General features: G+C 35.6%; 1 protein-coding gene across 4 annotated transcripts in view; it reads right to left on the reverse strand.

The window, feature by feature from the left end:
- DIAPH3 (diaphanous related formin 3) overlaps nucleotides 1–12,825 on the reverse strand; it is a 204,823-nt gene that overhangs the window by 48,355 nt on the left and 143,643 nt on the right. For all 4 annotated transcript variants that reach the window (XM_038131457.1, XM_038131473.1, XM_038131466.1 and 1 more), the window contains 2 exons: nucleotides 8,521–8,616; nucleotides 8,013–8,072 (listed from right to left, as the gene is read on the reverse strand). In XM_038131457.1, coding sequence (XP_037987385.1) covers nucleotides 8,013–8,072; nucleotides 8,521–8,616 — 156 coding nt within the window. The remainder of the gene's footprint in view (nucleotides 1–8,012; nucleotides 8,073–8,520; nucleotides 8,617–12,825) is intronic.

The raw sequence follows: 12,825 nt of genomic DNA on the forward strand, positions 1-12,825 counted from the left end.
TTGCTGGATGATTGATGTGTGGTGGAAATACACAAGACATCAATTTTTTGAATGAAACAAGATACTGGATTTATCAAGCAACTCACAGGCACAAGCACTAATTCTGATACAACTGAAGTGCCAATTTCCCTTTAGAGTATTCAAAAACTTGAAAGTAAATCTTCCAAGTGTTCCCACCCCAACAAAAGGGAGACGTTAAAGATAAACTTGTTTTCTCTGCATGCTTGCACCTTTGCAGAAGATTGGCTATAAAGAAAAAAGTCAGGCAGAAACATAACTCCAGTTCTACACAACATTTTTGTTCTGTTACAGCAACCACTGAGGAAAAAAAATGAAACAAAATTCTCCCAAAGGAGGAAAAATTCCAGAACATTAATAGAATACATTCACTAACATGACAAAAATAGATGACTTAAGAAAAGTGCTTGCAGAATTTAATGAAAAATGTTTTGTGCTTTCTCTAAATCTTTTGAATTCTGACTGACTAAACAATGTTGCATTAATCAGACATCACTGGAGTCACAGAACAGACTCAGGTCAGGAATCATACTCTGTTAGGATCTCAGATTTTGTCCCCAGTGAAGTGTTTAACCACAGAAAACTCATTTTTAATGTCTAGCTGATGAAAATTTCCTACCTAATATTTCACTTGTGGTTCATTTGTGGTTTCTTTGTGAAAGATAACCCCTTTAAGAAAACATATATGTGTATCTATCAAGCTATTTTTAAAAACCCACAATATAAAGAGCTTTATGGCTGTTGTTCAGCAAATCTGCTACTCAGATCAAATTTCTAAAAGCCTCTGAAGAATGAAGCAGAAGTTTAGATACTACTTATTCTTAACATTCAGAAAACAGAAATGAAACAGACTGGAAAATTTATACCTAAAATCTTGTTTAACAAATATGGAAGAGACTTGAAAAGTACTCTGAGAAGTGACAGAATCTCTTTGCTATACCTATCAACTTGGTAATTGTCTTTGAATGGGAAGTTCTGTGTGACTAAAATATGAAAAGACAAATATGGATAAATTGCTGGTAATTTACAGCTCCCTTTGCAGATTTAAGATTTCCCACTGATAAATTTTCAGCTGACTGATTTGAATATATAACTTGCCTGCTGTAGCTTTTGGAAATCCGGTTCCCTACCTAGGCTATTATGAAGCTGACATTTACGGTATGTGCAATTATGGAATATACAGTGTCACTGCTTTCAAATGTCACCTCTTTGCTACTGTTCTTATCTTGCAGAAAGTGTCCTCGCCTCCCTTGAGAGCTGTGATCTTATTCAACTAATACCAATGAACACTGGCAAAATATTTACAAAAGCAATTAGCTCTTCCGAGTGTCTAATTTGACATCTTCAAAGGGTCACATGATAAGGTCCACCTTGTCCCAGGGTAGTACTTAAAATTTTTACTCTGAAAAACCTTGGGTTCTCCTTTTTGTCTACATTATGTTCAGATATAATGCTATATGTTAAGACACAGGGTGAAGGATATGCATACAACCCCACTCATGAGAGTGGATAAGGCAAATCTCACAAGACTTTAATAAAATAGAGACATTTTTTGTAGGATTACAATTCCTCCTCACCTTTCTAAATACAGGTTGCCAGTGTGTGTTTAGCTTATACTAAGGGCAAGATAGCATTCTTTTCTGTTTAGATCAGTATTTTCACAGAAATAATATGCAATAACTACTAATTTGAAGTACCGTTTTGCACTCTTGACAGAGACTACAACCATTTTTCAGCATTCGGCACTTTAAAATAAATAAATGATTAAATAAATGAGTGGTTTATACTTCTCCATGTCAGTCTTTATTTCAAAGAACCTTCTGATGGAAAAGGCCCCCCGCAAAAAAAAATTCTCATTTTTCATTCTAAACTCTTCTTGCTGGCTGCCATCCTTTCTGAGTAGGAAATTTTCTTCCTTCTAACATTAAATTATGAGTGTGAGAGACTGCTAAAAACTCTGCATCAAAATTGATCTTTTTCCTAGATATTTTGGAATGAAAATTCTTCAGGGATATTTTTGTGATGGTATGTGTTTTCAACTGCAGCAATGTAAAAATAGTTCTAATGAAAGAAATAAAAATGTGTAAATTCACTTCCCTTGTCTGGATACTATTTTTTCTTTCCAGACATGCAAAATTGACTTTTATGGTCAGTTCCTTTGAACTCTGCTGTATGCTCTAGGAAAAAAAAATATAATAAACAGTGTAGATGGTTCCAGGGGAATTATTTCTGTTAGAATAAGCAGCAATTTTACTTGACCTATGAAGTCAATATTGAAGTGAAGGTTTGGTCTTAAAATGGCAACATCTGAGAACCATTTTTTAATAGAAATCCTATTAAATGTTTTCCTTTCATAACAGTGCCTACAGTTATTCCACGTCTTCCACTGAGAAAACTTGTCTACTGAGTAAAACTTCACAAAACTTAACAAAAATTTTCTCCACCAGAGCTACTGATGTTCTGTGATCACATGGCTAAACATGCACAGTGCCTTGAAAGCAGTATCTACTGTGAAGGACTGCTAATGCTCAAGAGGGTGCCTTTACTGCTAACATGTTCTGGGGAAAAAGTTATCTTCATGGGTAGCTTCTTCACTGTTAGGTACTTCCTAATGTTCCCTACATACAGTTGAGGAAAAGACAGCCACATACACAGACTTAAGGAAAAATTAGGTTGAAATGCCAATCATAGGTTGCTGTCACATACAATGATGAAACAAAAATGACCTCTATGTGGTCACACAGTTTCAAGAATAAGATGAGCTTGAGCTCACTGTCAGCTTCACTTGTCAAAAATAAGGTAGCAGAGACATTAATATGAATATCAGATGACACTTCTATTATAAATACGAGATGAAAAGAACTGCACACATGAAAAAAGGGTTTCTTTATGCTTAATTGGGACAGAATGACTTTAGGTTTTATTTACCAGAAGTCTTTAAAATGCTTCAGAGTAGATGTGGCATGAAAATTATTCTACTGTGTATAGATTTACTGAACAAACAGCTATAATAATTACAACCATCTCTTACCATGGAAGTTTGATCTCAATATAGAAACAAGACCTTTCTGTCACCTTTAGAAATGTAGTCCACAATGCAATTACTGATTGTGACAGAAAGATTTCTTTCAACCTCTGCAGTCTCAAAAAGCAATCTGTATTTTTTTGCTTGCATTTTATTATAGCTTTTCTTTACTCATAGCACTTTTAGTATGATCAGCTTGTAAAGATAAACTCTTTCTGCTGCATTTGAGGTATATGTTTATATGCAATCAAAGCTGCATCTCAAATTTGTATTCATGCAATTCAGGTAGCATTAGCTTGGCTAATGCTACAGCAAATAAATGCGTAGCCATAGCAGCAGAGAACTTGATGCAGGCTGCAAAACCTGACCAAAAAACTTAGTGAATAATGCAGCTTTCTGTGCTGCAGTGGGCTCTGCCCTGCCTTGGATATGCTGCTCCATGTATCTGGACTTGGGTAGCTTGAAGTAAACATACAAGCTGCAAATATGCCTTGACTCTTGTTGTAAATAACTAAAAAACTCAGATCAGCCATAGCTATTAGCTGCTTGAAATTATCTTCTAATGTGCAAAATCCTGATCACTGAAAAATTACGTGCTTTCTTCTTCTTCCTAAATAAAATGAAAGAGCTGCTATGTTAGATGCTATTGAATCCTAAGCACACCACTAAAACTATACCAATACTTTGCTTGTGTCAAACAATGCTCTGAATTGGAATTACGGCAAAAGCATGTACCACAATATTTACTGTAGTCCATGGTCCTTTGCAGTTGAAGCAAACTGTAACATTAATACATAGTTTTGCACATAGATGTAATTCAGTAGGTAATTAAAAAATAAAAAAACACTATGAATGGGAATGAAATATACCAATTGTATCTATATCCACTAAAATCTAGTGTATATTACTTGCATTCTTAAGGCAGTAAAACACTTCCAAGACCCAGCAATTCTCAATGTATATTACTTCTGTTAGTTATGCAGCAGGAATTTTTCTCCACAAGAAATATTGTGATTTGATGGGCCTTGTCACAAGCGTTAAAAATACAACTGGTAATTCTGCTCACAAAAATAGAGCAGATTCAAACTTGACAAAACCTACGTATCACAGAATCATGAAGTTGGAAGAGCCTTTCAAGATCATTGAGTCCAACCCATGCCCTAACACCTCAACTAAACCATAGCACCAAGTGCCACATCCAATCTTTTTTTTAAACACATATTTTTTTAAACACATATCATGTTAGAAAGAGGCAATCTGTTCAATAACAGAAGAATGCAGTAGGATTGAAAATAACACACATTCAGCTGCCGTGGAATGTGGCATGAGAACGAGCACTCTTTTTTAATTAGAAGTACCAGCTGAACACTACCAGAGCTTTCAGACGAGCTCAACAGATCACAAAGAGAAAAACTGCCCACGCATTAGCCTGCATTTCACTAAATTTATTATTGCTCTTTTTTTTTTCCTTAAGCAGTCTATTTAGTTAAAGGAAACAATTCCAGTTCTCAGTTCTAGACCTGAGCAGTGCTGGCTTGCCCCTCTGCATTACTTTGTTTTACAGAGTTTGGCTAAGCCTGAAAAGCAAATGCACTATAGTTTGATACCTTGTGTAGCATTGTACTGAAGGTGACAGTGGCAATGGTTAGACAAATTTCCTTCCTGCTTCCATTTATATGACAGCTATGGAGAAAGTGTGCATTCAGGCTGCATTTCTTTCCCTTGTCATGCCCCATGAGATATGGAACCAGTTTCCTGTCCTGTGTTTGTGTGGGATAGAGTTAATTCCCTTGCTAGTAGCTGGTACAATGCTCTGTTTTGAATTGAGTCTATGAAGGATGTTGATAACACACCAATGTTTTAGGTGTTGCTCAGCAGTGCCTACCCTAAGTCAAGAATTTTCAGGTTCCCGTGCTCTGGGATGCTCACATGCTTTGCATGTACCCTGCCCAGTGGGCAGAGGCACAATAAACTGAGGGAGAACATAGCTGGGACAGCTGGCCTGAACTGGCCAAAGGGATTCTCCATACCATATGGCATTAGGCTCAGCATGCAAACTGAGGAAGCTGGTCAGGAGATGCTGATTGCTAGGAAGAGACTGGCTCAGCATTGGCCCACAGTGATGAGCAATTGTGTTGTGTATCACTTGTTTCTCTTGTGTTTCATTCCTCTCCCTCCCTCTACTTTTTACTCCTCCTTCTCCTCCTTCTCCTCCTCCTCATCATCATTATTATTATTATTATTATTATCCGATTTAAATTATTACACTGTTCTTTTCTCAACCCATGAGCTTTACCAATTTCCATCCCACCAGGGAAGACAGAGCGTGTGGCTGGCTGCAAGGCACTTAATTGCCAACTTGGGGTTATAACACTATTTATGCTTGGATCTGATTTGGTTTCCACTTTTGTAAGAGAAATATCTTTAATCACAAAGATGAAACTAGATTTTTTAATTTGGTTGGTTGTGTTTTGAAACAGAAGAGATTAGTTAGAACTTGATGGCACCTGCCCAACAGAGATTACTTCACTCAAAAGGATTCAGGACAGCCATTTCAAGTCATGGCTTGTAATTCTTTTTGACTGTATGATGAATCCTAGGTATGAATCTGCAGTGTGCATTAACAGAATATTTCTACTGTAAGTGAACCTGTCAGTCTCAGCAGAATAAACAGTAACCAAACCAGTAACCAGTCAACCTAAACAGCCAAAACCAGTATAAAAGCAAATGTGCAAAGTGCTTGAATTGCTACTTAAGGACTTTCAGCAATCTCCACATATTTTAGCTTTACAGTAAGACAGTGGGTTTTTTTTCCCTATGATATAAAATTTGGCATCCATTTGAAGTTTTATGCTGGGAAAAAAATAGCAAATTAGGAACAACCAAGCCAATACTTCTGTCTAATAACATATCCCAGTTTTTCTGAAGTCACAGACTTCTTGCTTGGTCTATAAACAATAGACCACTATATAGAGCACTAATCACTTATTATACACATATAGATAGAAAGAACAGGCTATTGAGCATGCATGTATGTATATATCAGATATAAAGTGCAAGAAAAAAATGATACAGAGAACAATACTGACAGACATTGTTGAATGCAGAAAATTAAAGAAACTTTATCATTATAATTCCTATCTTGACTAATCGCATAAACTTTTTTAAGGTTATTATTATTATTATCCAAAATTGACTTTGACACTCAGAGTCTAGCATTCATTCTAGACATTATGTAACCTAAATGGCCATATACTTTTACTAAAAAGGAAAAATAGGCTTTGAATTCACCATAATCTACACCAGGTTTGGTGCTCTATTTGGCTCAAGATAGTAAGATGTAACACATAGACATTGTGACAAGTGTCAACAAATCAAAAACATGCTAATGAATTCCTTAAAATCAAGCTCAGATCTGTACTAGCCTGTTTCTGAGCCAACAAGACAAGTGAAAGAAACATTGAATTCATTTTAAAATGTCTTAGAATGAGACTGTCTCAAAATGCTCTATGGAAAAACTGACTTTGGTAAAACAACAAGAGATCCAAGAGTTTACTTTTACTCTTCTCTCCAAATTAGATATCTGAACTTCAGACTTTAGCACCATATGATATCAATCTGATGTACAAATCCATCCATGGTTTAGACTATGATTTTTTAGCATTAACATTTTGGTGAATGCTTGTTTTTGTTGTTTTGTTTTTTAATCTGAAACATGGCCATAATGTTTGACCAAAGGCAGTTAAGTTTGAAAACTGGAAGATACAAGTCTGTCTACAGATAGATACCTAGATGGAATGTGCTGATAAGAAGCAGTATTCAATATGAATGCTCTTAAAAGCAGAACCACTTACAGGATAAATTCAGATATGCTCTATAGTCATTACTTAAATATCAATATGTTATGTGCTAGACAAGTAACTGTCAAATAGACCTGATTTCTCTTTGATCCAATTTCTGTAATTATCGACAAACTGTCCTTTGAGATCTAGTTTCTTCAATTTTGTTTTTATATGCCAAATTCAACAGGTTTGAGTTGGTTTTTTGCTACACTCACTTAGAGAAATAAACACACATGAGGTAAAATTAATGTAATCAATTTTATGACATCTGCTTCATAAAATCCGCAGTGCATTTAAATATCAAAAATAGTGCAATCTGCTTTAAAAACTAAGAAAGAAGATATTTTTCCCCCCATTATTCGACTTTCTCTTTAACAGAAGGACTACAGATATAAACTTTTTCCTGAGACCACTAGCCATGAGCAACTGAATCACTCTGAACTCCTCAAGCTTAATTAAAACACAGCCAATATAGTAATATTCTGTAGAGTGACTATCTAACAAAGCTAACAGGCACCCACACCTGCACTGTAACTTGCAGGAACAAGTCCTACTGATTACAGTGAGATAGTTCAGCAGTTTAAAAATAAACATTTACTATAACTTTGTTCAGTCAACACTCCTTTTGAATAAATACTGATAAAAATAGCCATTTACTGATAAATAGCCGATACTGATAAACAATAAACCATTCCAGCTATAGCACCAAGAAAACCAAGACAAAGAAACACAGACTGAATGCCAGAAGTTCTCAGATTCAGTATAATAGGCACTTAGTAACTAACACTTGAAATATTACACAATCTCTCCTTTCTATTACAATTCCATAAACCCTAAAAATCTTGCACTATGATTCTTAAGGATTATAAAATTACTAAAATTTAAAAACATAATCAAAATTTAAATCAATTAAAATCCCACAAAAGACAGAAGAGCTTTGCAGAGGAATCAGTAAGTATAGTTTCAGGTTGTAATATTCAAATGATTCTTAAAAAGCAAGTTCCAATGTGGTTTAGTACTCCACTAATGTAAAAACTGAAAAAATAATCACAGCAGTCTTGAAAGCACAGATCAACTACATAAACTAAGCTAAGAAGTGCATGCAATTCATGAATATGGTTCATTACCATGGTTACAAGCTTTCAGCACAGGCCGCTGTGTGGTTGGACTGAGATTTTGTGGTGTGTCTGCAAAAAGCAAAGAAACAATGGAAATAAATTTTTTTGAAATTTGTTTGAAAGCTACAAGAGTATTACAACATGACAAAGCAGAAGTTTAGGAATTTAAGAATTACAAGTTAGGTATTTCTTGGAATAAATGACAGTTATATACCAGAGAAATAATTTGACTCAGACTCACTTATGGAGCAAGATAACTGTCACTTCCCCCATACAACTATAAACCCTAAAAAGTTAAAGTACATTTGGCTGTATTGAAAAGTCTTGTTATAATGATCTGGCTGTAATAAGTTCAGTACATTAATTTCCTGTCTTACTGACATAAGCAGCAGTCTGAACATCCCTGAAAACTCATTGTACAAACGAATCAAATCTGACAGTATCTAAATTCTAGAGCACTGGACCCATAATGCTTTTAACTTTCTCTGGAAAATAAAATCTAAAACAGAGTATTCACCTTTGGACCTTGGTGTCCTTTTCCTTCGGTCTCGAAAAGCTGCACCTGACTGCAAGGCCTCCAACAGGCTATCCATCACTCCAGTCTCCTCACCTTCTGTAAAGGAAAAAGAAAGAACCCTCTTGGTTACCATAGCAATATCAAAGCATAAAGAATAACATCAACAAAAACCAGTAATAATGGATACCAATATTATTAATAAAACAATTAATTTCAAACTTCGACCAGTGCTTTAATATTTACAAATTGCTCTCTTGCAATTAACTACAACAGATCTGGTTTTCTAGAGATTGAACTAAACCAAATTCTATTCCACTCATTTCACATTCCTCTTTCTCTATAAGGAGAGTCAAGCACAGTTTTAAGCGAAATGTCATTTAACTCATATTTTCATTTTAGTACCCTTCTACAACTGCAAATAATCAGTCTCATGTCAGCTTTCAAGAGCTGTCCTTTATATGATTTGTTACATTTGACAAAAGACTATTCAGTTATTGTGATAAAAAGTTAAAATTGTTTCTCAGCAGGGAGCAGAGTGAACAGTGTTGGACTGGATAGGATATAGTGATATCCATAGGTAGCTTTAATCAAAAGCCATTTTCCATTCACATTTAAGAACCTCTGGCCAATATTAAATAATTGATGTAGTTCAGGAAAATTCTACTCGTCAAATTATATGCTTATAATGCCTAATAATATACACAGATGCATAACAACCCCCAAAAGAATGATGAATGTTACTCTGAGATGGTAACCAAACGCAAGTATTAAACACTCTCCTTTTACTTCCTTGAATAAGCACATCAGAAAGTGTTATATTTTTTAACCTTGTTACCTTGTATGTATGCATGGGAGGACAAAGAACAGAACCCAGGGATTAACTATACAACAAAAAAGTCTCCATGGAGGAATAAAGAATTCCATGATAGAAATCTCATTATACCCCAATGGGCAAAACTCCCTAGGTCAACACACATCTTGTATAGAGTCAGTAGTTACTGCTAACAGTGAACATGCAAATCAGGATCTAAACCACCTGGTGCATATAATAAGATGGTGAGTACAGGGGGACAATCAGTGCCCTGGTCCTGCTGGCCACACTACTGCTGACACAAACCAGGGTGCCAGCAGCCTTATTGGCCACCTGAGCACATACTGGCTCACTTTCAGCTGCTGTCAATCACCACCCCCCAGGTCCTTTTCCACTGGGCAGCTTTCCAGCCACTCTGCCCCCAGCCTGCAGCGCTGCAGGGGATTACTGTGACCCACATCCAGGACCCACCAGTTGGCCTTGTTGAACCTCATACAGCTGGCCTCAGCCCACTGATCCAGCTTGTTCAGATCCCTCTGCAGAGCCTTTCTGTCCTCCAGCTATTCAACACTTGTCACCCAGCTTAGTGTCATCTGCAAACTGACCGAGGGGGCATTCAATTCCCTCATCCAGATTACCAACAAAGATACTAAACAGGACAGGGCCCAACACTGAGCCCTGTGGAGGGCTACTCATGACTAGCCATCCGCTGAATGTAACTCTACTCATCATCACTCTTTGGGCTCAGCCATCCAGATAGCTTTTTATCCAGGAAACAGTAACCCTTAGTTCTTCTCTTTTCTCTATACTCTGTACTACCAGACTAGTTTTCAACCTTAGACAAAAGTGCTACATACAAAACCAAATAAGTGAAAATTAGCAAATAAATAATAATTTTGCCTAACATTTGTATTTATGATATAGAATCAGATATAGAACAAACATGAAGACTGAAATATAGAATGTTTTTTCATTTTTCTTTGTGTTTGCTATAACATGCTTTATTTATTACACTGAAGTTTGCTCTCTTACAACTAATGGACTATCACGCCTATTAGTATGGCTTGGAATACATCTTATAAAAAAATCACTCAGACTACATCTTTGGCTTCTTATTTGTTTGTTCAGGTTAGGATTTTGTTTTGAATTTTTTTGTTTTGGTTTTGGTTTAGTTTGGGGTTGGTTTTTTTGTGGTGTCTTTTTTTCTTGTTGGTTTGGTAGGGGGTTTTTTGTTATTTGTTTAACTTTCTCCATCTGATGTCATGCAACTCTCTAAAATACTAATGTCTAGAATGAATATGGTCAGTGAATAGTTTCAAACCAACATGATGCCTGAAGAAATTTTGAGCCAAGCCATTAGTTACATTAACAAACATGAATGCTGGAGGAAAGCTTATAAGCATTTTGGGTAATGGCAATTCAAACAAGACTGAATATTATCACAATTGCCAAAATGATACCGTTTGTGTCTATGTAAAAGAGTTCTTAAGTTTTATTTTAGGAAGTAGGAATAACAGGAGAAAAATTTCAATGCTATGTCAACATGTCATCTGTTTCCTCTTAAGCCTGTCCAAGACAACTACAGATTTCATAGTAATTTCAAAAACTTAACCATTTTCAGTATAAAAAACCCTGATTACTATAAAAAAAGGCTAATCAAATAAATTTTTTAAAAAGAAGATTTAAAATAATGAAACAGAAATATTGAAAACCCACAACTTCTTGTAGCAAAGCTGTAACATTTATGTGCACTATCTGTTTTTCACACTTATCTGAAATATTCTGGTACTCACAAAGTGGATTATAGATTAGTGCTTCCATTGATATGGAAAACAGTATTAGAAGAATAAATTGCAGTAGATTGAAACTTGAATGAAAAAATTCCTCTAACAGCTGTTTTGTATACATGGATGTTTTGAAATAAGTTAACCACTGCAAATAAAAGAACATATTTAACACTCATTCTACCCAAAACATGTAGAAAGCCTGGTTTTCAAACTCATACAACTTCAGTAAGCTCCAAATTCTAGTTTCTGATACCCATCAGCAGCTGACTGACAATTTTTGCCAAGTTATGCAGGTAACTATCAGTAACCACATTATTAATAATGTGGTCCAAGTGTCTATGATGGGCAGATTAAGAAACAAGAGTCTACCATGCAGTATGCGAGAAATCTTTTAAATTACCTTGGGAGAGCTGTATACAACATTGCTACCATGCCAGTACAAGAGTCACAAACACTGTTCGATATTAACACTTCCTAAGGGGCCTTTAAATTGGCTTTCACAGGCTGCTGCAGATGACTGGCACCAGTCCCAACCGGCTTCCTAATTAGTCAAGTGTATCAATCTTTTGACACCATAGAACTAGGAATTCTGGTTGGCTTGCAGATAGCTACATAGTCCACAGTAATTCCTTTGAGAAAGATACCTTTTTATGATTTAAATGATCTTTTTTCCCTCAATTGCAGAATAGAAGATTTAAACACTTTTTAATATCATACCTAATTAAAACTCATACAGCTGTCTTTTAAATACCATCTAAAGGAGAAGTAAACTTCCCAAAGTAGCCAGTGAGTCTTGCCCTTGACATTTCAGTGCCAAGTCAGATATAAACTACCTAATTTCATAATTACATCTTTAAAAATGTTAAGAATATTAAAGACCCTTGTCTTCTAGTGCAGTGAGTATCATTAGCTTTACATGTGCAGCTCTAATGTCTTATAATGATAGCAACAGATACTGCAGTTAGTAGTGACACCTGCATTTCATGTACTTATAAAGAACAAATTATATACACCATAATTCCAGGAGCAGTAGTCCACTGACATGACAGAATCACAAATATCATTAGCAATGTGTTTTTATAAAAAGAGTGTTGTAAGTAGATTATTCTGGATGAAAAAATGTTTTATTTTTACAGTTTCCCTGAACCTGTCCAATATAAAATAAACCACAGAACACCAGGACTCCAAAACTACATTTCACCAGGAGAAAACATAATAATATGCCTGTTTCTTTTCACAGAATCAAAGCTTTATTCCACTACTCTTCTCACAAAGGAAAATACTAAGAAGTTTCAGAAAAGCAAACCAGGGATTCTTTAGCATGTTTGCTGTTGATGTTGCTTACTCAATCTTTACAAGATTTAGCTACAGGAATATTGACTATCATCTTCCACCTGCCTTTAGGGCATTGCAACTATGTGCAGCTTTTTGTTTAACTGTAAGTAAGGAAAAGGACCAGCTCCTAAAGCTAAACACTAAGTTTCATGTGAAACTAAAACCACACAACTTGGACAAATACATACATTAAAAAAAGACCTTACCAATTCCAAATCTGTTACAGAAGGAAAAGGATGCAAAACCTCAAGAGCTACTCGTGAAGTCAGCTGGATAGCCGAGTTTAATTATCTCTGTTTCATCTTTGATGTAACTCCATGGCAGCACTCAAGCCTTTATATACATTAACAAACTTGGAGGGCTGAAGCTATT

This window comes from Motacilla alba, chromosome 1 (genome assembly GCF_015832195.1).
Source record: "Motacilla alba alba isolate MOTALB_02 chromosome 1, Motacilla_alba_V1.0_pri, whole genome shotgun sequence".
Lineage (NCBI taxonomy): Eukaryota > Metazoa > Chordata > Aves > Passeriformes > Motacillidae > Motacilla > Motacilla alba.